Below are 24694 nucleotides of genomic sequence, written 5' to 3'. Positions count from 1 at the left end.
CTCAATGAGGCAGCTATCTGTCCATCACACATGCTAAAATAAAATCCCTCAGAAAGACTGGCATTCAGAGGGACTGCAGGTAAACGGAGTGCCGAGCTTGTTGGAGTTTGAGCCGTATCGGTGATCCTCCCTTGATCCTCGATAGTTTAACTAGCGTGTTGAACAAAGCAGTTCACACAATGATTCTTTGGAATTTCCAACAACTTCGAGCAAAGCACATGAGAATTAAAAAAGAACCACCAGATGTCACTCTCAGGAAAACCAGCAACTACATTACACAGCTTTCCTTTAGTTTCTACTAACACATAGTAGTATGTTAGCATGTTAAAAAAACGTTAATGGTTAACTTTATGAAGGGGAACAAAATTTCCCTCCTGCATTTCATTATAAATTTACAAGTGAGTGGCACCTCAAAGCAGGGGTTAAGTTCTAAGGTCAGAACTTAAAAGGAAAATCACGTATAGTCAAAATTACTATTGAACAAATACTTTAAATTGTCCTTATATACTAAGCGAAATAAGTCAGACAGAAAAAGCAGAGAACCCTATGATTTCACTGATATGTGGTATATAAACCCAAAACAACAAAAGAACAAGACAAACAAATGAGAAACAAAAACTCATAGACACAGACAATAGTTTAGTGGTTACCAGAGGGTAAGGGGGTTGGGGGGTGGGAGATGAGGGTAAAGGGGATCAAATATATGGTGATGGAAGGAGAACTGACTCTGGGTGGTGAACACACAATGGGATTTACAGATGATGTAATACAGAATCGTACACCTGAAATTATGTAATTTCATTAACAATTGTCACCCCAATAAATTAAAAAAAAATTGTCATTATAACAGAGTATACACATGGCGTAGAATATAACCTGATAGAGGAATGGGCATGTACAGACATAAAATGTGTACAGTGATGGATGGTGTGCAATAAAGAGTACACAGGCAAAACATAAGACTTTTACAATTGTGTATTGTTGAATTTGTTTAACATAAATGAGCGAATTATTTTACTTCCCTGTACATAGTCCTCAGCTACTTTTATGCCTGTAAAATGAACCTTGGCAGTCACTTAATATGTCAAGAACTTCTGTCCTTTAGTGCAAACCCTACAGAGGGAAACAGAGGAATATTGAGGGTATACTGTTTTTGGAGGAAAATAATTTTATACAAAACAAGCAGAACCAGGAGACTGTTTTAAACTGTAACTTTGAAACCATCACTAGCAGAAGTACTTTAAAATTATAATGAACAGAGTTTTAGTAAGTTCCATTTGTCAACACCAAGGCATTGTGTCAGATACTTGGATGCTTATTTCTAATTAACAATCATAAAAACGGAGCATTTCACCTCTACTATTTCTACTACTATTGTGGTCTGATAATAATAACAATAATAATCATAGGTAATACCACTGAGTGTCAAAAACTGCTCTAACTCCTTACATGCATTAACTCATTTAATCTTCATAATGATTCTATGAGATGAGACTATTGTTACATCCAAATAAGGAAACTAAGACTCAATAGAGATTTACTTATCCAACATCCCATAAATGAACCTGTGCTTCCATCTGTGCAATGGGAATAATACCACTTAATTACAGCATTGTTGTGAGGTTTAAATGAGATAATGTATTTAATGTCCCAGCATAGTGCTGACACAACTAATAAGTAATCTCTTTTGTTATCATTAAAGAGGTTCCACAGCTGAAAGTCTCCAGTGCAGCCTAAGGATGAGCAAAAAAAAACTTCTTGCATCATCTTGTTCGACCCTCAAACTTTCCAGCTATAACAGAAAATTGGCAGAGTTAGCATTCCCTCACTTACTTGTAGCTCTGCGCCAAAGTAAATGTCTTAAAAAGAGAATCTTGTCTCTTAATAGGAGTGCTCGGAAGAGGCAGTTCCCAGAGAGTAAGGCTACAGAGGCGACCTCTAACTGAGAACGCCCACAATGCAGGAGAGATCACGTAAGAGGACTTGAGCTCACAAGCTCAGAATCAGTCTGCCTGGGTTCAAATCCCAGTTTCACCATTCACTAGCTCCGTGAACTTGGGCATGCTATTTTCCTTCTCTGTGCTTCAGTTTCCCATCTCACTGGGATGTCCACGGATTACATGACACATGTGAAAAGCATACAGAACTACACGTCAGTACAAAACATTACTAATGATCCGTACTGATGGGACTTGAACTCCCTAAAAGCACAGGTGAGCATTAGGTGCTGCCGCCCGGAGGAGGCTGGGTAGGAGACAGGGCGCAGCACTGGGCACTGCGAATGCTGGTTCTGCGTCCCTCAGGGGACACGTCCTGGTGTCCCCCAAGAGATCACATGACAGGCATCAGCAAACTGCAACCGTGGGCCAAATCCAGCCTGCTGCCTGTTTTTGTAAATAAAGTTTTCCTGGAACACTGTCCCACTCAACAATGACATATTGCCTATGGCTGCTTTCCTGTTACAGCTGCAGAGCTGAGGAGTTACACCTGAGCCCATATGGTCTACAAAGCCAAAAATATTTACTTTCTGGCTCTTTACAGAAAATGTTTGCCTGCCTTTGCACAGATAGGCAGGTAAAACACTGAATTTCCTTCCCCTAACCCAACTGGATATTTTGAAGGTGGAGTGAGAAGCAGATGTAAATAATCTATAAAATAATAGGAATTTTTTTTTTAAATGGCCTTTAAGCCTTAAATTCAAGGGGGAAATAACAAGGGCGTAGAGTCCCGCCATCAGCCCCATCACTTACTGCGTGTGGCCTCGAGGCTTCTCTAAGATTCATATTCATCATTGTAAAATGGAGATAACAATAATATCAAACTTGTGGAGTTGAAAGAATTAAATGAGATTTATGTAGTAGGGTTTATCATGGTTTCTGGTCCATAGTAAATACTTGATGTCAGCTCTCATTAAATTATTACTTTCATTGTTATTACTGCAGGGTGAAGTTGCATGTCCAAATGTTGGACCACTCAGACAGTATCTTCCCTCCCATGGTATCTCTCTCCATGAGAATTATAGATACTAGCAAAGCAGAGATGCTGAGAGCTGTTATCTGTTCTTTTGGGGCAGTCTTAGAGAGAAAAGGCTGCAACTTTGATGTATTCATTTCTGTCAAGATTAAATTCTCCTCCACTCCCACCAACATTTCCCCCTCAACAGCAAGAAATTTTCGGTAAGAAGCTAAATGCCTACCTACATATTCATATTATGTAGAGGAATAAACCTTATACTGTAAAACAAAGTAACTGAATCAATCCCAGCATAAGTGAAATGCTGATATTCTGTTTCCAACAAGAAGCAAATTAAATAAGGAAACTTATTTAAAACTAGCAGAAAAATGAGGGTACCAGAAGGGATTAGTAGAATAGATCATATAATGAGTATCTCAAACTTAACAGAAATTACACATTTACAACAAAATTTTAAAAATGAATTAAAAACTCTAAGCATGTGAAAAGATGAATACTAAAATTATGGTAAAACAAATACATTAAAAAGGATCTGAAATGACAGCAGAGGGGTATCAGGGAACTTTGAGGGCTGATAAAAATGTTCAGTATTTTGATTACAGTGGTAGTTAAATGGGGGTATACATTTATGAAACAATCTGTACACTTAACATGGGTGTGTTATATTGCATGTAAATTAAACCTCAATAAAGTTAGTTTTTAAAAGAATTTGGGGGAAAATAACTATAAAAATTTCCACATGAAACATTGAAAATTTGAACGCTGCTGATATCATAATGGCTAACACTTCTATATGGCACTCTTCTGTGTCAGGTACTGTTTTACATACTTTTACATATATTAACTCATTTGCTCTTGGTAACACCCCTCTGAAGTGGTTAGTATTATTCCAGTTTACAAAAGATAAAACTGGGACACAGACAGGTTAAGTAACTTGCCCAAGGTCACAAAACATCTAAGTGCAGAATGAGCATTTGAACCAACAGAGTCCAACTTCAGAATCTGTGATTTATATTCATTCTCGTTAAACCGTGTAAAACTAATTTGGAGAAACAAATTGTATAAATCCAACACACTGAGCTATCTGACAAAATGAACTTCATGAAACTGAGTCCGAGCTATAGAGCTACTCTAACTTCTCTTCACACTGCATATCTCATTGTAATTACAGAATTAGGTGTGCAGTCATGTACTTCGTGTCTGTCTTCCCTCCAGGCCACAGGTCCCATGAAGCATGTCCAGGAACACAAAGCACAGTGCCGACACATGGCACCAAAAAGACTACTTGAAAGAATGACTAAACAAATGAGTTGATCCAGAACGCACTAATGCACCTTTAACCAGCAAAAAATTATTAGCCGTAATATATAAAGAACTCTTAACAACTCCGTAAGAAAGAGACAAACAACCAAAAAGAACAACAGGTAAAGGGTATAAAAGAGACAGTGCACTGAAGAACAAATCCAACAGCCAATAAACTTGGAAATGTACACTTTAAAAGTGGCATTATTTTGTCCAGGACATTGGCAAAAATTTACAGGATTGATAATATCCACAGTTGGCAGAGATGCTGGAAAATGAACGTATATTGTTGCTACAGTCTATTTAAAAGTCAGTCTAGCAGTATCTATTTTAAAAAATTATGTGCATATATATATATGTATATATATATATATATATATATATATATATATATATATAGACACAGCAATACTATTTCTACAACCCTATGCACAAGGGTCCATCTATTATAGTACTTGCTGCATTGGGGGGAAAATTAGATACTACACAAACGATCTTCAATAGAGAAGTGGTTAAATAAATTATTGTACAACTACATTACCCAACTACCTTCAGTCATTATATAAAGAATAAAGCAACCGTGAAAATATCTCTAAGATATGTTAAATGAAAAACCTAGTCTTGGGAAAGTTGTGTGGTATAAAAATCCCATTTATATTAATAAAAACTCTTAATGCTAATTTCTTCTGAGGAAGAAAAGGGAGAACATGGTAAAGGAAAAGATAATGTTTTGGCTTCTGAGTGATTTAGAACTTTTACCACAGTAATGCTTTTTATGCATTATTTGTTTAATGTCAAAAAAAGATCAACAATTTGAACAACACAAAAAAACTTAAACTATTACTTCAAGATAAGCAGATCCATCATACCCAGAAAAAAACCTCAAGATCAGTAAGGAAGGTGACATTTCCACTAAATTTGTTTTATAACACAGATCCTTTCATGCCCAGTGTTAAGTAAATAGCATTTTCAGTCTGTAGTAGTAAAGTAAAAATAATAATAATAATTTCAAACTTACAGAGAAGTTGCCAGAATAAGAACAGTACAAAGAACACCTATGTGCCATCTATGCAGATTCACCTATTGCTAACATTTTGGTCCATTTGCTTTATAATCTGCTCTTTCCTCTACCTCCCCCCTCCCTTTCCCTTCTCTATCTATCTAGCTAGATAGATCCTATTTTCTTTCCGAGGCACTGGAGAGTAAATTACATGTATTGTGGCCCTTTATCTCTAAATATTTCAATGTGTATTTCCTAAAAATAAGGATATCATCTTACATAACCACAGCACATTACCCTCTTCACTAAATTTAACTACTTCAAACTACTGTCCTTATTCCAATTTTGTCAACAATTTTCCCGCCAGTATTTCTTCCCCTACCGCACAGAAGCTACGTCCGTCTCAGGTCAACTATTGCATTTAGCTGTCACGTCTTTTTTGCCTCCCTTCATCTGGAACATTCTCCCAGTCTTTCTTTGTCTTTTATGACACTGACATGTTTGGGGAACACAGCCCTCTTCTTCTCTTTTTAAAAATAGAATTTTCCTTATTTAAAGTTTCTCCAATGTTTCCTCGTGATTAGATTCCAGTGAGACTAGCAGACAAAGGACACTGTGTCCCTGGCAGGTCACGTACGTCTGGAGGCACAGGCGTTCCTCTGCTCCCACTGCTGACAGGAACTTTGATCACCTGGCCAAGATGTTGTAGGATTTCTCCACTGAATAGTTAACTAGTTTTCTCTGGTGAGTGATAAGGAATCTGTGGTAAGATAGGATAAGACCAGGTACATAGCATGCCCCTCACCCAAATTTGTCCCTGGTTTCAGCACCTCTGATAATGGCTGCCTGACTGAATCTGTACTATAATGGCTGAAAACTGATTTGCCACCTCCAGCACTCGCTCCACTTCTACCAGTCAGCCTTTGCATTCTACTGAAAGGAAAAGCCTCCTGTCTCCCTCATTTATCTAACTAGTTTTATCAGCGATAAGGATTTCAAGGATTCCTATTATTTGAAATGGTCTATAATACATTACTGTCCTTAATTCTTTTTCTACTCAAGTTGTCACAAATTTGGCCTAGGCAACTTTTCAGTTTCTCACTATTTACCCTTCTGAGCAAATTCTAATACCTAGAACCTGCTTGTTATGCGAATTCTGTTTGCTAAGAAATCTTATAAGGTTAAGGCATACCTAGACTTTAGCAATGACTCAATTCTTTTTCTGATTCCCCTAATGAAAATGTGGTATGTAGCCACGGACTTACATACATGACACACCAATGTGCATTACAAAATGGACTTTATTAAAATGAGAATAAAGAACCGCCAAAATTAGGTACAGAAACAGCTAGAGGCAATAAAACAAATCAACTCCAATGGAGTTTTAGTCATAGTCATAATAGAAATTTGAGGAACTTCAGCACAGTTCACAAAGACGGAAGCTCCTGTGAGCCTAACAGATTTGTGGCTGTACAGGAAGTGAGTTGACTCTGGGTGAGAATTAGGTTACACCCATTAAGACAGACCTGTGCAAGATCCAAAAGACTGAGGACACTTTTTTGCCCCTTTCTGACTTTTTCTGCTGTCAAGCAGGCTGAAGAAACTGGGGTCATTTCAACAGCAGTACTCCAGCATCCATTTTCCAGTTTCCTGCATATATAAGAGAGTGGCAGCAGAAGCTTCTGGATTCCAGCTCCCGGATCCCTGAATCACAGCTAATGCAAAGTATTGTGAACCCTTAGCTCTAGAATCATCAGCCACAGAATTCGAGCACCTCCCCTAGAGGGTCAGTTCTGGATGAGAGTGAAGGTCATACCTGGTGGCCCAGCCTGGAACCGCTCCTTCAGCCCCTCCGTGCATTCTATAAACACCTAATTCCCTTCTTAAACTATGTTAACTATGACTTAACTATCTTGAACCTGACTTAAACTATCTCCAGCTCTTTCGGCTTCCTGCTCTAAAACCTGATAGGGTGAGACAGATGACAGAGAAGAAAACAAACAAACAAGATAATATAGATTGTGATCACACCTAAGAGGAAATAAACAGAATGCGTAATAGAGAAAAAAGAGAGGCTGCTTTGAAGATGGAACCCGAGGAAAGCCGCACCTGGAATCTGATCTTTAAAGTGAGGATGGAAAGTTGAGAAGGAGCTGGTCACGTGAAAGGCGGGTGAAGTCAGGCAGCCTGGGGAAATACTATGGTGGGAAAGAACTGAGCATGTTCAAGCTACGGCAGCTAGGTAACTACAGCAGAGGATACGAGGGGGAGAAGGGAAAGAGGTGAGCTGGAGGAGGTAGAAAAAGCCAGACCACATAGACCACAGGAAGGAGTGTGGTTTTTACTCTAAATGTTACTGAAAGCCACTCAATAGTTTCAAGCAGGGGAATAACATGTACGAATGTCTGTACATGAGCCCACGGGCTATGGAGTGGGGAGTGGACTGCAGAAGGCAGAGAGGTGCTGGGAGTCCAGTTAGGACGCTCTCCCAGAGGCGCAGGCGTGAAAAGGCAATGGTGTAGACTGGGGAGGTGGTGGTGGAGACAGACAGGAAGGGCCGGTGCAGAAAGGAGCCAGACAGAACTAGCTGGTGACAGAGATGGGGAGCAAAAGAAGGGTAAATTGAGGGAAACAGAAAGGGAAAATCAAAGATGAGGCACAAGGAGGGCTTTTTTGGTTGAGTAAAGCGCTTTTAAATTGTCCTCCACAACCTTGTGTTTGCTCCTGAAATAATTACGGAAAGGACAATTGTTTTCAAATTGCCACAACTGAAATGGAATGCACCTCGGTCTTGAACAAAGAGATGAGTTCATTTAAGCATGTCACATGTCCCTCAGGTGAGCCTAATCTATTGCTAAGGGAAACCTGCTTCCACAGGCACGTGAACCCCAAGTTCTGACGTGGACAGGGCTTGTGTACATCAAAAGGGGGGACTTTTATTTATTCAAATATAGCCTCCTCCTCCATAAACTACAAAGGCAGGTATGTATTGAACAAGAAAAGTTGATTCTTTCTAAGCTAGTAGCTTTACTTTTTACATTTCAAATATAATTAACGACACAATTAGATTTGTAGAGCCTCACGCTTTAGGAAAGTCATCTCTACTCTATGAAATCAGAGTAGGTTTGCTTCATGTCTGATGAAAAAGAATTCCATGAATCTCAATGTTTCTATTTTGAAAAGGTGGGAGGAATACTGCATAGGCACATGTCATTATTACTAAATAAGCCAATCGTCAGAAATGTAAACACTTCAGGTTTCTAAAGGCATTAAATGTATAAATAAATTATAATCCTCCTCATTTCGTGAATGCTCCCCGCTATGCCAGCTAGCCTACATGCGTTATTTCACTTAGCCCCATGGCAGGACTGAGGAAACTATGGTTCCAAGCATGCTGCCCGTGGTTACTGGCTCCAGCCATTTCTTCAAAAGGACATCTACCACTGTTTGTGTTTTAAAATAAAAACAAAAACAAACCTTCCCTCCCAAAACTAGTTCTTAAAATTAATACCAGCAAATGCATATTTAACATCAAGATGTTTAATATCACTAGCATGTTTCCCTGAAAATAAGACCTAGTTGGACCATTATCTGCTCTAATGCGACTTTTGGAGCAAAAATTAATACAAGACCCAGCTTATTTTACTATAAGACCAGGTCTTTATAATATAATATAATAAATATAATATAATACCGGGTCTTATATTAATTTTTGCTCCAAAAGATGCATTAGAGCTGATGGTCCGGCTAGGTCTTATTTTGGAGGAAACAAGGCAGTTGCAGTATTTGATACAATCTATGATTCTTTCCTGTTCTGTACAATTCTAACCATCCGATTGCACTGATAAAAAGCGAAATCTATATATAGCTGCTATTCAAATGAATGGCTGTAACTAAGCATTTATAGCCTGACAGGCACAGGGTGAAGGGCAGGTTTTGCATAGTGACTCTAGGAAGTGGCCACTAGAATCCCCATTTGACTGATGAGAGACTGAAGCTCACAGATTTAACTTGCCCAAGGTCACACTGCAAATACATGGCAAAATCCAACCCATGTGTGCTAACCTGCAAGCCTATCTGTGTTCTTTCCTCTCTCCCACATGCCTTCCTAGGAACAGACACAACACAACTGAAATTCAGGGGTGCCTAAACAGCAGCTGATTTCATCAGACTCTTTGTCCTACCTGAGACATTAGCTATGGTGTCAGTCCCTTTTATTCAACTGTTAATGGCTTAGAAATGCAATTGCTTGTTCATCTTTCTAGCAGGAAGCTAAACATGTCAGATAAATAGCATATGCCTTGGGGAATAAACTAGAAAACCAGAGAAAAGCATCATCTATACACATTACACATCTTCTGCTGTATTGCAAATGAGACAAATGATTCATTTGGACAGACGTAATTCACAGAGCCCTCGAGCCTCTCTTCTAATGATGTCACAGGGGAAGAGCCACATCGAGCAGTGACCCAAATGTGCCCTGCTCTCCAGTGTTGCGTTTTGATATCTAACACTTTTGCTTTATCCCCATCATGTACAGTGGCAGCTCATTTTTATTTCTGCCTGGGAAATTCTATTTTATCCTGGTGATTTATTGTTAATTTTTCAATTAATTTAAGTGTGAAAAATATATTGAGGTGAGAACAAACAGGCACAAGGAATCTTTATGGGGTGATGGAAATGATCTTAAAACGATTGTGGTGATGGCTGCACCACTCTGTAAATTCACTAAAAGGAGTGAATTTATAGCATGTACATTACACCTCAATAAAGCCTTAAGTATACTGGGACAATGCTGATAGATAATGGAGGTCAGTTCTCCATTATCAATTCTGGTGGAGAGGATGAAAATACCACACTGTTAGAAAGCACTAAAGCGTATTCCTTTGCTGCTCTCTATGGGGAAAAGGGCCACCCTTTCCCTCTGGAAAACATGGATGCCTACATTCCATGCCTGCTGGGAGTCATAGCACATATGCTAAAAGTGGAATACTTCTCATTCCAGGCAGCCAGGAATGTTAAATAGTTACTGAGCACCTGGAAGGGAGGGAAGGGAGGAAGGAATACCTGGAAAGGCTGGAGGAGCGGCACCTGAGGGAAGAGAATTGGCCTGCCTGAGTTATGAAAAAAGACGGGAAGTGAGAAAGGACTGACCTTTTGGGAGATGAGGTGAGGAAGGGGAAGTGCAAGCACTTCAGCAAGGTTGAAATTAAAGGTCCTGTTAGCAATGCAAACTCCTGGGAGCCACCCCAGACCTGCTGAATAGGAACAGTTGGTGGTGAGACCTAAGAAGATGTATCTTATAAGCCACCCAGCCCCTTCACCAGGTGGGCTCTGCACACCAGGATGAGAACCACCGAGCTAGAGCCTAAGCAAGGCCTTATATGCAATGAGAAGGTGTCTGCATACGTCAAAGGCAATGAGAAGCTGTGAACAGATTTTAAGCACAAGGTGAGAATGGATTTGAACTTTAGAAAAAGCAGTCTGGCATGGCACATTGCTTTGGGGCACAGCAAGAAACCTAGAGCCCCCTCCAGAGGCCAGGAAGGCACACTGTCACCTCCTGTACCTTTTAACCTCTTATATTAACTGAACACAAACATACCTTTTACAGGTCCAAGTCTCCAACTAATATCTAGGTGCTAGGTGAAAAACCTGTAAGAACCAATATGATATCCGCTAATGTTAACATGGGGGACGCACCCCCCTCTTTAACCCGCACAGCAAAACGTTTGATGAAACCAGAGGTTACCACACATACTACTTATGTGTTGGTGGGTAAAAGCCATTTTCAAAATATTACTGACATTGCCACTTCCCTTGCTGACAAACACTAACACTGTTCTGCTTAAACAGATGGCCCTTTGAGCCCATATTCACCGCTCTCTTTTGTGCTAAGTGGCTTCCCCATTCCCCTCAGGAAGAGAAATGTGTAAGAACCATACATTTTTTTTCAGAACGGACTCAGCTGGAGGCCTGGGATTAGCCTGAGAGGTATCTCCATCTATCCTACACAAATTCAGTTTTTCAGGACCCTAGATAAGCCGACCTCTAGGCAATGCCAGTTCCTTCCTTATAGGGCTAGGAAAACGGTGTCAACCATCCACATCCTGCAGCCTTAATACTATTAGTGCTGAGACCCACACACTAAACACCTTATAGGGCTTTAATCCTCACAATAACCCTCTGAAGTAGGTTCTATTATCTCCAATTTACAGATGAAGAAACGGAAGCTTAGAGAGATTATAACTCAGCCAAGGTTGCACAGGGAAGAGCAGGGATTTCAAATCCACATCCATCTGACTCCAGAACTTGTAAGATACCACTTCATGGGATGTGTCAAGTAGATTTATAGTTCTTCCTAATTTTTGATGCCTACATGCATATTAAAGAAATAAGCAAATTTAATGCATAAAGCTTGCAACACATTATACACATTATAAACAACTTACATGCAGTCCTAGAAATCACCTAGTTCAGGGGTCAGCAAACTTTTTCCATAAAGGACCTATAAATATTTAAGCCCTGTGGGCCATATGTTCTGTGTCCCAATACTCAACTCTGCATTGTAGTGCAGAAGCAGCCACAGGAACACCTAAATGAATGGGCATGCCTGTGTTCCAATAAAACTTTATTTACGAAAACAGGCAGGAGGTGGGCAGGCTACATTTGGCCCTCTGGTGAAGTTTGCTGTCCCCTGACCTAATGGAAAGGGCACTGAATGTAGTGTGACAGCACTTGGTTTCTAAACCTGATTCCGTGGGAGTGACCTTGGGCCAGTCACTTTCTGTTTCTAGGATGCGTTCTTATGCAGAATTTTCTTCTCAATAGACTGCAAAACAAAGTAAAACTATATCTGAACACACTAAAACATCTGTAGCAGATTCTTTAGCAAACCCATAAATAATGAACTATGGTAGCAATTCCTCAAGATTAAGCATAAGGAAAAAGAAAACTGGTGTTTAAAGAGTACTTTTATGTGCCAGGTGTCTTGTAAAATAGAATTTTATGTCATCCTCATCGCCAAAAGTGTGAGGTAGGTATATTCCCGTTATAAATGAAGAGGATCAGACAAGTTAAATAATAAGACAAAGGTCATGCAGCAAACAAGAAGCCAGGATCAGAACCCAAGTTGTGCTGGGGGTAGTTGTTCTTGGCCAACACATATTCGGTCGATGATTTTGCATAGATGATGACCCATGAGTGCTTCTGGGAGAGGGTTCTAGAGTCAGGCCCCATTCCCTCATTCTCTCTTCAGGACTCTCCCACTCTGTCATCTGCCTGGCCCGCCTCCTCTCAAAAAGATCAAACCCCATCTGGCCTGAAAAACAAAGTGAGAATCTGAGGTTTGTTTCCTTTAGTTCTGAGTGCAAGGATTGTGACTCAAGAGTAGAAAAAATACCAGACCCCAGAACTCTAGGACAAAGTGGTCTCAGGAAGGAGCCAGAGGGAAAAGGACTGAGGAGCCCCTCAGAGAAACCCTGCCTGGCCCTGCTGACCACACCAGGCCCGTGAGTCAGGATGGTTCCGTCTCAGAACTTAGATGAGGGTAAGAAGCCCTGTGATAAAACATCAGCCTGTGGAATTACGCAAACGTGTCTGACTTGTCTGTCTCCTTCATCACTGCTTTGCAGTTTACAGCCGTCAGTTTAAAACTGTTTTGGAGATGGAGTTGGGAAAGAAGAAAGTGAAACCAAGAACTAGCATCATCATTGCTTTCTTTATTAAAAGAGAGAGAGAGAGAGAGAGAGAGAGAGAGAAGGAAAAACATTCCACAAACATGGGAGGATACAAAAAGAAAACAAAACAAAAACTTTTTTAAAACCAAATTCCTTAGGTGAGGGTTCAAGGCCTATCGAAACCTACGGGAACACATGCGCACCTCTCCCCACAGGACGCTCGCACCCGCTCTGCTTCAGCACAGCGGCCTCCATTAGGCTTTCTCCAAGCCTGAGCTTGTTTCCTCAGCTGCTCCCTCCGCTGAAGGAATGAGGCTGTGATCTGCTCCATCACCGCCTGCTACAATTGCACCCCTCAAGTCCAGATCAAATGTCTCCTTCTCGATCACAGATGTCAGAGGTGAGAAGATCTTACAGAAGCGGGTCAGTTACCTCTGAGGAAACCAAGGCCAACCAGGGTTCAGTCACATAGCTGGGCAGTCAAGACTCTGGAAACCAAGTCGGCTGACCTGGGCAGGGGCATGGCCTCACCAGGACGTCTCAGTGACTCCCCTGTGAAAGCTCTCTTCTTCTTCTAGAAGCACCAGGCCGAGGAGCACCCTTTATACGCGCCCCTACACTCCAGCTTAGAGTCGTTTGTTGGTGTCCACATTCCCACTGTCTGCTCCAGAGGGGTCAAAGCCATCCCTTACCCATGTGGTATCCCAGTACTTAGCCACCCTTACATACAGGCCTCCAGTGCGCTGTTGACAGTCCCCGGACAAACAGAACAAAACAAAACACCAGAAAACCACCTGCCTCCCCACTTCTGATCTCGTCTCTCTCCAATCAGCCTCCTTGCACTGCCAGAGAGAGCCACCTACTTACAGTGCTGTCTCTCCACACTTCTCCTCAACCTCAACCTTAAATACACACCATGATAGCCACAATTCGGCATGAAAGACTTGGGGTGGCCCTTCCCTACCCTTCTAGTACTGTTCCCTACCACCCAAAGCACTGCAGCTCTCCCTCAGCTCCGTGCCTTAGGCCTGCTCGCCCTTCACCCTGAGACACAGAGACCTCCCTGGTGACCAACTCTCTCATACATGGCTAAGCCCTGCTCATCCTGCAAGACCCTGACTTTCTAAGAAATGAGCTCTTATAGGAAACCATGCCTGACTACCCATCCCTCAGGTAAGGTGCCCTAATCTGTGCTCCAAAGCACCCTGGCATCCTTCCTCCATGGTTTGAGCATAGAGTAGTACATCTATTTATCTACCCACCTGTCAACTACACCAAAATTTAGGATGGGAACTGTGTTTGCCTCTCCAGCACCAAGCGCAAAATCCAACACATTAAATTACACTCAACAATTCTTCTCACATACTAGTTACAATCAGTCCCAACAAATATATATATACATATGTATGTATATATATATATAAACATATATAATAACAAAGGACACTCCTCCCAGGAAATCTCACAAGCACCCGGGAGAGCCCCCAGACTCAGTCTCTGCGAAGTGAGCACACAGTGACTTCAGGAGACCCACCCAAGATGGCCACGAGGGCACAAGGGCTGAGGGCTGTCAACACAGGGCTAGATGGAAACCATAAGCTTCACAGAATTCACAGTATCAGATTCACACTGTGGATAATTAGTGACAGCACCCAAGGGCAAGGAACTAAGATAAGAAGGCAAACCAGCTAACTCAAGGAAGAATTGATACCTGCCGAGAGAAGCATACCTTCACTACTGGACTTAAAAGGAAGGAAGGAGGTATCCGGGTATGGGGAGAAGGAAGGAGAAAATGAGGGCAAGTTTCACTGAGAAAGTAGCAGCATTCCAAGAATAGTTGGGATTTCAAGAGAATCAGCATTGAACATTTCAGGAAAATTGTCTGTTAACCTGAGCAGAGTTGAGGTTGATGGTAAACTGATACTACTTTTTCCTCCTACTCAACTGCACAACCAATTACAAACACCCTTTGCAATCGCATCCCCTCATAAACAAATCGCCAATCTCCCTCATAAGCCACAGGGATGAGTTTATTCTGCATGAGGTCCTTCCTCATACTCTACACCCACCAAAGGGGGTGGGGTTGAACCCTAGGCCTCTTCTGAGGTAACAGCACCACCACCCAGCCACACCAGAGACCCAGATTATCACTGAACAGCTCCTCTCTTCTACCCCCTCTCCATACCACTGATCCTCAGGCTCCCAGGCCAATTTCTCCTCCATATTCTCACAAGAAAGTCCCTCCACTCTGGCCTCCTCTCCAATCCCACAGTCTCTGGTCCACTTCCGTCCTCACCTCCTCCCACAGGAACTGTTGCAACAGTCCCTTGCCCTTCCTGCTGCCACCTCCACAATCTGGCTGCATCAACTTCACCAGATTTATCTTCCTAAAATAAATAACCTATGATACTTGCCTAGTTAAACAAAAACCTTCTAGACTCCTATTTTGTAGGAGATGTAGTCAAAACTCCTTAGCATGACACTCCAGACACTCCAGCATGTGATGCAAGCCAGCTATGCAGCCCCGGCCCTCACCCGCCCTCCTTCCCAGCGCTGAATACCCAGCTGAGCCCAGCTTATGCTCGTTCCTGCCCACCTCCACTTCCACCCGGGCCTGAGCCTTAGCCCACTTGCTCCACCCAGCATAATCCTGATCACCCCTCTAGACCCAGTTCAAATACCATCTCTTCTTTCAAGTCTTTGCCAACCCCTAACCATCACTGTTTGCACCTACTGTCCTGCATAATTACTGAAAGCATTTACTCTCATAGTGCCCTACTATGGACAATAAAGTATATAGCCCTCCCACCTAAGACCTACCCTGATCCAAAGACAACAGGGCCCTCCTATCTAAAACCTAAGGAGGTGCTCAATGAGCACTGATGGAGGGAAAGAATAAATCTGATTCTAAGAAAATAGTAGCAATAAATTTTATCTGAACTTCATCTAAAATTCCAATGGAAAAAGTTTCTAAATCGTAATTAGATCTAAAAATCCTTGGGCCAAAAAACAAGCCATGGAAACATCTGTCACATAAGCCATTTCTATCCCTAACCCAGTGTTTCTCAACTTTTTTCCATTATTGTCCCCCTAAGAAACCTTTTTAGACATTTTTCCTAACCACATTCTCCCATGAGATTTTAATAGCACAGAGGTATATATATCTGTGCTTTACCCATAAAATGAGTTAAGTATAAATTTACTCTTTTTATTCAATAATGGGTTCAGAATGACTAAACAAAAAACTTTAAGTTAAATTAAAATTTTTAAGTCTCTTAACATTTAATTTCTAACTATTTGATGAGTAACTTTTCATGAAATTTTAATATAAAAATGTAATGTATCAAATTACATATGCAAATTATACCAATTTCTACATAATAGAATGTAACCAAATATTTAAAAGACATTCAAAATTCACTTTTTCAGTTAAGGTAAAACAATTGAAAAATTATCTTCTTAAGTTATTTTTAGTGAAATTAAGTCATTTCATATGAGAACACAATTTTTAGCTTAACTAGCTGCTAGATATTCACTCAGATATTGTTGATATTTTCTCTTTGTAGTATTTCTTGACATTATTGGTGGATTGAATGATCTTAATAGGATTAAATAATAAAATATAAACTATTTTTATTAAATTCCCCAACCCAACCCACACACAAACAGAGGGCCAAATATAAGCAACATCCAGGACAGTAGACAGCAGCCCATAAGTATGAGGAGGTCACCAAGAGAGAAATGACCTCAAGATCAAGCAACGGATGGTCCTCCAGTCATAGCCACCTATCCGCCATAGGCTGGTGGTATAGACCTTGCATAATTTCTGTATACCTTGCATGAACCTGATGTCAGTGTTGCTTTTGTAATATCCAATAAAACCCAATGAGACAAATTTAAGAAATATTGAGAAATAAGAGTTATCAAACAAACTCTGAAGGTCCACACACCACGGTAATATCTGTGATGTTTTGGTAACCCTCCAGAACAAATGTTTGCCACCCTTGATGTTGCAAGCTCTAACTTCTGTGTTTAAGTATTTATCCTCCTAGCACCTGAACAGGAGGGAGGAAGAGAAAGAGGAGGAGGAGGAGGAGGAGCAGGAGGAGGAGGAGGAGGAGAAGAAGGGAGGGAAGGAGGGAGGCAGGGAGGAAGGAAGGAAACACCCCATCCCACAGCTTCCGTGAGAGCTCTTCTACTACCATCATCTCCTTGGTTACTTTGAAAGAAAAGTGATTCCCATATTATTAGCCCTTCTCCCAAAAAGGAGCCTACCTCCATCCAAAAGCACAGACTTCTAGAGCTAAAATAACACTGAGGGTTCATCCAGCCCTCCTTTTTCATATGAGGAAACTCAAAAGAGCCCTAAGGGGGTTGACAGACCTGCTCAGTCAAGGTCATTATTTTGGACGACGTCCTTGTCTGTCTAGTTCACTGTCTTCTCCAGGCCAGCGCCAGTCTCTGCACATAAGATAGTCAGATGTTTGCACACACGATGAATGAACTGCTATGGGGCAAATTAGTGACAGAGCTGAGAGCTCAGTTCACTCTTCCAACTACATCACTTTGTACTACTTTCCAACTACACACTTTTACTTCCCTAGAATATTAAATAGTGGCCACAAAGACTATGAAATGTATATTAAGTGTTTGAAAAACTTCCCGGCTGAAATAAGCTATTTTAGTTCACACATGCAGTAAAGTTGAAGAGCAGGGTGCTATATTCCTTTGTGTGTAGGGCGCTTCAGCCCAATGAAAGTTAGGAGCTTTGTACAAATTAGCAAAGGGTACCCAGACTTCAACGCACTACTTCTCACTGGCTTACCCCGCCTTGAGTTCTTTTCTAGAGTTCTTATACACAAGATCTACCTCACTCCCCAGGCTGAGAATTCTAGAGAGCCAAAACTGTGTCCTCTCTTTCTAAGGCACCTACAAAGCTTGAGCAAAGAGCAAATGTTCAATAAAGCTTTGCAAAGTTTATCCCAATGGAAATGGTACACCATGAGAGACAAGTGGATTTGGCATGAACAAAAAATTTTGTTTGTACTGTTCATCTACTAGGACTAGTACAGTACCTAATATGTAATGAGGGTCTAATAGTTATTGAATTTAAAAAATGAATGAAAAGATATGGCAAAAACTGAGAAACTAAGCAAAATCTTTTTGTAGTCGTTCATTCATTCAAAAAAAACATGTATTTACCAAGTATGTATGTGCATGCCAGGCTCTCCCCTGCTCTGAAACCTAACATCCCCGACCCAGCTAGAGCCCTTCTGCCTAGCTAATGCATCTCAATACCTCAGTTCATCCGGTAGGCAATGGGCACAGCAAGGGTGGCCATGTGTCTCAATATGCCCAGGGCAATCCCAGTTTATACCTATTGTTCAAGTGTTAATTATTAATAGTATCCCCTTTCTCTTTCAACAATACCCTTAGTCTAGACCAGGGGTGTCCAAACTGCAGCCCACGGGCCAACTGCGGCCCGCGATCCATTTTTTATTGGTCTGCAGCAAATTCCAAAAACATATTTAGTTTGCTTAAATAAACCAGGTGAGGCAATACGTACTTCACCTTGAGTGAGTGGCCCGGCTGTTTGTGTGTATTTTACCGCCTATGGCCCTTGGTGAAAAACGTTGAAAAAAGTATGGACACCCCTGGTCTAGACAATTATATAGCCCTAAGCGTTGCAACACTTTTTCAACAAGAAGACTAGGGTTTCAAAATTTTCACTTTCCATTTACTAGCTACTCCCAGACTTGTTTCCTCATTTGCAATACAGGCATAACACTGATTAAGCTAAATGGTTATACAAAGAGAAGTCGCTGGGGACAAGGCTGGGACATCAGAGAGACCACACTGCAGAGGCTCCCAGGCCAGGTACCTGGATAGTTAATTTAATATATAGCGGGAGCCATAAAATCTTTTGAGGAATGGAGTGAATGTATGGTCAAATCACCATAAAAGTGTTACTACCTTGATTACAGAAAAAAATTAAGACAGGAGGAATGAAAAACAGCTGGCTCTCTGAAATTCCAAAAAGACAGCCCAAAGCTATTAAAGAAAGGTTGTCACAGATGAAAATAGCAACAAATGTGCTATTTCATCAATTGCCTTTATGGGTAGTTTCAAAGCTTCAATACTGAATAGATGCAACTGAGCGAGCTCTCCTTCACTGGTCTGTGGTCTTGGTGCCCTCATTGCCAGGAACAGGCTGCAAGGAAGGTTCTGGAGAGCCCCACTTGCCCTCTCGTTTGCCAGTCCTGTAAAGGAACCGCGGTTCTGTTTTGGTGTGTTTTTATTTTAAGGGCTACATTTAGAACATAGTGTTCGGTTGTTGGGAGTTTCCCGACACCGGAGAGATGGGCAGAAACCATCTCCAGATCTTCCACTATTGCATCATTTGAAACTCAGCTTCCTCAGGCAGCGACTTGTAAAATTCAAAACAGGTAAAATGGCAGCGGCAGCAGCTGCTGCTGCCCGGGCTCCTGCGCTGCCGCCGGCCTCAACTTGAAGCTCAAAATACGACGTGTGTCTGGAGCTCTAAGTGCTGAAAGGAAGTCAATAAATCAACAGGTCCGGTGCGCCTGCCCGAGGGTGCTCAAACCCGGGCGCGCCGGCCACAGGAGGAAGTGGCCAATTATTTAAACACAGTTGAGACGGCAGCTTGCCGGAGTCGGTTCTCGTAGAGCCTTCTATCCGTCTACACCGGGGACCTGCTCGGGAGAGGCCCGGGCCCCTGGACCAAGGGGAAAGCACCAATTCCTGGGCTGCTGCTCTGGTCCCCTCGCCCTCCGGCCCTCGGCAGCCTCTGCCCTGCCTGCCTGTGCTGACACCCTGGGGCTCCTTCTTCCACCGGCTGTCCCCCCTCCCCTCATCGCTTCTAAGCCTTTCAGTTCAGTCCCCAGGAAACTTCCATAGAAGGTGAGACTCCCGGCTCCAGAGAGTTTCACAAAGCCCCAGAGGGCCAGTGTCCGGACTTCGGGATCAGACCTCACGGAGCCCAGACGTCCCTGCAGAGGCTCCGATCAGTTCAGTGCCGAGGGTCCTGAGCTCCGGCGCGCTCGCACCCATCCACCCGCGGACCGGACACGGTGTCCTGCATCCCCCGGCCCCACGATGCCGGGGCTCCGAACCTCAGCACCACCTCCGCTCCGAGCGCCACAGCGACCCTCCTCACTCCCGCGGGGAGAGACCCCCCAAGGTCAGGTGCCCCCATCCGCAGCCCCAGCCCTTTCCTCCAGGCGGGAGGCTGCTGGTCCCAAATTGGGGCCAAGGGGGCGGGACCTTGGCCGTCCCGGCCGGGCTCGCTCACCCATCCCTGGCTCCAGAGGCAGTGCCCTCACTCCCCACCCGCCAGTACCTCGTCCGCTTCCAGCTCTGCTCCGTTGCGTACGAGCGCCATATTCCTCCTTCGCCTGCCGCCGCCCAAAAACCAAGCAGGGAGCTTACAGCCGACTCTGTTTCTTCGCTCGGGGCTCAGCCCAGCGCCAGCGAGGGAGGACCGGGGAGGCCCCGCCTTCCTGCCGGTCCTGGGCGGGGCCAGAGCGCAGCTAAACGAGCGCTTTCCCCGCCCCCTGGCGCCCGCAGAGCTGCTGAGCATCCATTTCCCGAGAGGGCGCGGGGCCGCACTCCTCGCCACAAGCTCCGCCCCTCGCAGGCCTCGCCCCGCCCTTCCACGCGGCTCAGACCCGAGCGACCAACCAGGGGGCCGGCATCCTCCTTAGACCCAGTGGGCGGGGCCATCCAGCGGCGGAGTCACCTGGTGGGTGGAGTCACTTCGCAGACTCAGACTTGGCGAGTCTGGTCCACAGCCTGGGAAGGTGCTTGAGGGTCTCTGCTTCCGGAGCTCTGCGGAGTGCTGGGTTGAGGTCAAGGTTAAAGCCACGCTGCCCCTCAAGCCCATGAAGCGTCCACCTGGTCTTTGTGCCGGTGCCAGTCCACTTCCCTCGCAGGTGAACACCGTGTCTCACAGGTGGTGAGGCCAGAGTGCATGGGTCACTGTCACCCGTCACCCAGAGGTCTTAGGTCAGGGGCATCGTCTTCTGTGTATGTTTGAAAGCTAAAAGAAAAACTGAGGGACAGGTATTTGTACTACTTAGAGCCCATTACCCCCCTCCCACTACCTTGCCACCTTTATTTCCCCATAGCTTCCCGTGCTGCTCCTTTATGTCGCCCCAAACATATGTGTACAATTCGGACTTGCACTATAAGCCCCATGAATGTAGGGATACTGTGTGTCTTCTTAAAGGCTGTATCCCCAATATCTAGAACAATGCCTTCCATGCAGTAGGTGATCAACAAATATTTGTTGGCCGAGTGTAGAAATTGATGTTTGCTTCTAATATGTCAAATAATCAAACTATCCAACTGGTAAATTAAAAACTATCTTTAGGGTTTTTTGTCATCTATTTTACATACGATAAAATTCACCAAGTTTGTTTCCATAACAAATGTTTACAAAACACCATCCCAACTATAACATAGAACACCCCCAAAAGTTCCCTGTGAGCCTTTGCCATCAATTTCCTACCCCCAGTCCGTGGCCTCTGGAAATCACTAACCTGCTTTCTATAACAATCATTTTGCCTTTTCTAGAAGTTAATATAAATTGAATCATAGAGCATGTGGTCTTTTGTGTCTGACTCATGAAAGACTATTTAATGGTCATCCAGTGATAAGTGCCAGGAGTATACTAAGCCCCTTGCATATACTATCTCATTTATCTTTCATAACCCCATGAAGTAGATACTGTTAACTTACAGATGAGTAAGTTGAGGCTCAGTGAGTTTCAGTAACTTACTTGAGTTCAGACAGTTATTAAGAAAGTAGAGGTGCCAGAATCTGAACTCCAGCAGTCTGACTCAAGGGCGTGGCTAGTAACCACAGCTCTGCACTTCCTCCAGCCACCCTCCCTCTTTTTCCCTATTTGTTTCAGTAGGGCAGCTGCCTACAAACGCTTATCACACACATTTTCAGTTAGTCACTTTGCATCCTTGAAATTTGCTGTGTGATTTTAATGAGTCACCATGTGTCTTTATACTGGAAAAATAATATGGTTTCTACCCCGTATACAACATGAAAAATAGATTGTGATGATTGCACAACTCTATGAATTCACCATAAATCATGAAGTATATACTTGTAATGGGTGAATTTTATGGTTATGTACATTACATTTTAATAAGCTTTTAAAAAGCTGATTAACACACCCTTTGCATGCTCTTAGAATCAGATATATGGGGCTAGAAGGAACCTAGAGGTCATTTAATTCTAATACCCCTGTAAGTTTCCATTCCTCCCCCAATCTCCTGTTTATATTTCACTTTCTGAGGCTAGATTTCCTGTCTGGGTACAGAATCTACTCTGTATTACTCATGCATGATTCTGTTTTATAAAGTTAATTGGTTCCTAAATTAATATCGCATCTTTTTGATGTGAAACCATCTCGGTGGCTTTTTCCTTCTCCATATACTTTGTTATAGTCATACTTAGGAATTTCAACTTCTCAAATTTTGAAGAGACACAAAAGAACTTGGCTCAAATTAGTGATGTGATTGTATTATAATGAGAATGAACTCTAACTCTTCAAAAATCTGTCCTTCTTGATGAAGTTTGATGTATTTTTTTTAATACCAGGGATCAAATCTGAAGCCCTGTAAGTTTTAAATTACTATCACTAGAAGAGCAACACTCATATTTTTGAGGAAGACAATTGCAAACACTGAATGAATAAATGTATTCCAGCCTCTGGAACATCTAATCAAATTTGCTTTGCTCTTGGAAGATGCCAAATTTCTTTTCCCGTACATGTGTGATTTTACAAGATCATGAATCACAAATATAAAACAGCTTTTTTCAAAAAACATTTAGAATGGATTCATTTTTGTAACAGAATTTCCCTTGCCAGTTTGCTGATGACAAATGTTTTACTCTAACAGTCAAGTGAGATTCCTCAGATTTTCCATTTCCCAAAAGTAACTACCGTGTTTCCCCGAAAAGAAGACCTAGCTGCTATAATCAGCTCTAATGCGTCTTTTGGAGCAAAAATTAATATAAGACCCAGTCTTATTTTCCTATAAGACTGGGTCATATAATATAATATAATATAATATAATATAATAATATAATATAATGTAATATAATATGTATAATATAATATAATACCGGGTCTTGTTTTCCTATAAGACTAGGTATAATATAATATGAGGTCTTATATTAATTTTTTGTTCCAAAAGACACATTAGAGCTGATTGTCCGGCTAGGTCTTATTTTCGGGGAAACACGGTAGCATAGGGATTAAGCATGAATAGTGTCTGAATTTTTTTACTTTAAAGGTACACACACCTACTGGGAGCTGTTTGAGTTTCAAAATAAATCTAATATTGCAGAAATGTAATCTTTCGTATTCCTCAACCTATTATCCTTAATGGATGTAAGGGTGTTTTTTTGTTGTTGAAACTTTATTTAAATAAAAATTGCATTTTCATCATTTGTGTAGTGGGAGAGAGAACGGTTTTGCATTTAGAAATAAAATTTTTCAGACCTCATGTCCATGACATAAGTGCTCATTGTCAATCATGCATTTGTCAGTGGCTTTGCCTCACATTCATCTTTCAGCTCCTCAAAGAGAACTTGCCCTTCTAAAATAGCCCCTCCCTCTCAATCCCATGTTACCATGTCCTCCTACTGCCTTCATTGCTCTTATCACTCTCTGAAACTATCTTGTTCATTTAGTTGTTTACTGGTTTTAGTCTAGCTTCCTCAACAATACCCTCACACACACTATAAACTCCGTGAGGAAAGGAACCTTGTGTTTTGTGTTTACAACAAAACCACTGTGCCAAACACGGAATGGATACTTCATAAATATATGGCTATTGAGTGAATGAAGTATAAAAAGTTCATAGTATACAGAGCATTTTGTTTAGACCTTGGCATGCCAATGCGTTAGCATGATTTTTTTTTTAAACGGAGAAAACCAGTAATAATGAAGGAGATTAAAGAACACAAATTACATGAAGTCTAAAAAGTAAATACTGTTTTTCTTAGGGTAATGTGGAGGACATGATGACTATCTTCAATGCCTACTCATTTTTTCAAAATTATACAAAAGCTAAGTACTTAGATGTCCCTCAGTGATCTAAAAGGGAATAATTCATGTCTCTGGGAGAGGTTTAAATACGAGGCAAAGGAAAAAATCCTCATCATTTAGTGGAGACTGAAATCCTCCCTTAAGAATATTCCTGTTCTGGGCATTTGGAGATGGGTAAACATTTATTTTACTATGTTTATCAGCTCTTTGTTTACTTTTTGTCCTATATATGTATATATATGAAAAAAATATATATGTATATATATGAAAAAATATATATGTATACATATATATATAAAATCTTTCCAATCACTTTCCTATTTAGTTTTACTATATCACTTTAAATTAATCTCATGTTTTCAGATGGGGAAGGTGAGACCAGAGAAGAGAAAAGCAAAACAAAGACTTTGGCAATATGAGACCTCAGAGTGGAGAGCTGTGGATTTTTCAGCAAGAATAAACAAGGAACCTGTGTCAGAGGCTGCTGGTTGCCACCTGCTGTTCATCCTTCCTTTGCTCCATTAGTAAGAGAACCTGATTTTATATAGGGCAGCATGGTACCCACCTCAAGGATTATAATTTCAAGGATTCCTTTACAACTAGGATTGACCAATGTAACTGAGTTCTGGCAAACCAAATACATTTGAC

At 41.9% G+C, this 24694-nt stretch overlaps 1 protein-coding gene across 3 annotated transcripts in view; it reads right to left on the bottom strand.

Moving 5' to 3' along the window:
• The window catches only part of TTC39B (tetratricopeptide repeat domain 39B), a 124274-nt gene extending 103791 nt beyond the window's left edge, over positions 1-20483 (bottom strand). For 2 of the 3 annotated variants that reach the window (XM_081066048.1, XM_081066053.1), the window contains exon 1: positions 20315-20477. In XM_081066048.1, coding sequence (XP_080922174.1) covers positions 20315-20356 — 42 coding nt within the window. In that variant the 5' untranslated portion in view covers positions 20357-20477. Of the gene's footprint in view, positions 1-20314 lie in introns of all 3 variants that reach the window. The other variant, XM_081066050.1, reaches the window with a different exon arrangement.
• Positions 20484-24694: the final 4211 nt, after the last annotated feature.

This window comes from Rhinolophus hipposideros (assembly GCF_964194185.1).
Source record: "Rhinolophus hipposideros genome assembly, chromosome: 11".
NCBI classification, from domain to species: Eukaryota; Metazoa; Chordata; class Mammalia; order Chiroptera; family Rhinolophidae; genus Rhinolophus; species Rhinolophus hipposideros.
The sequence above is the reverse complement of the archived record's forward strand: the minus strand, read 5'-3'. Positions and strand labels throughout refer to the sequence as shown.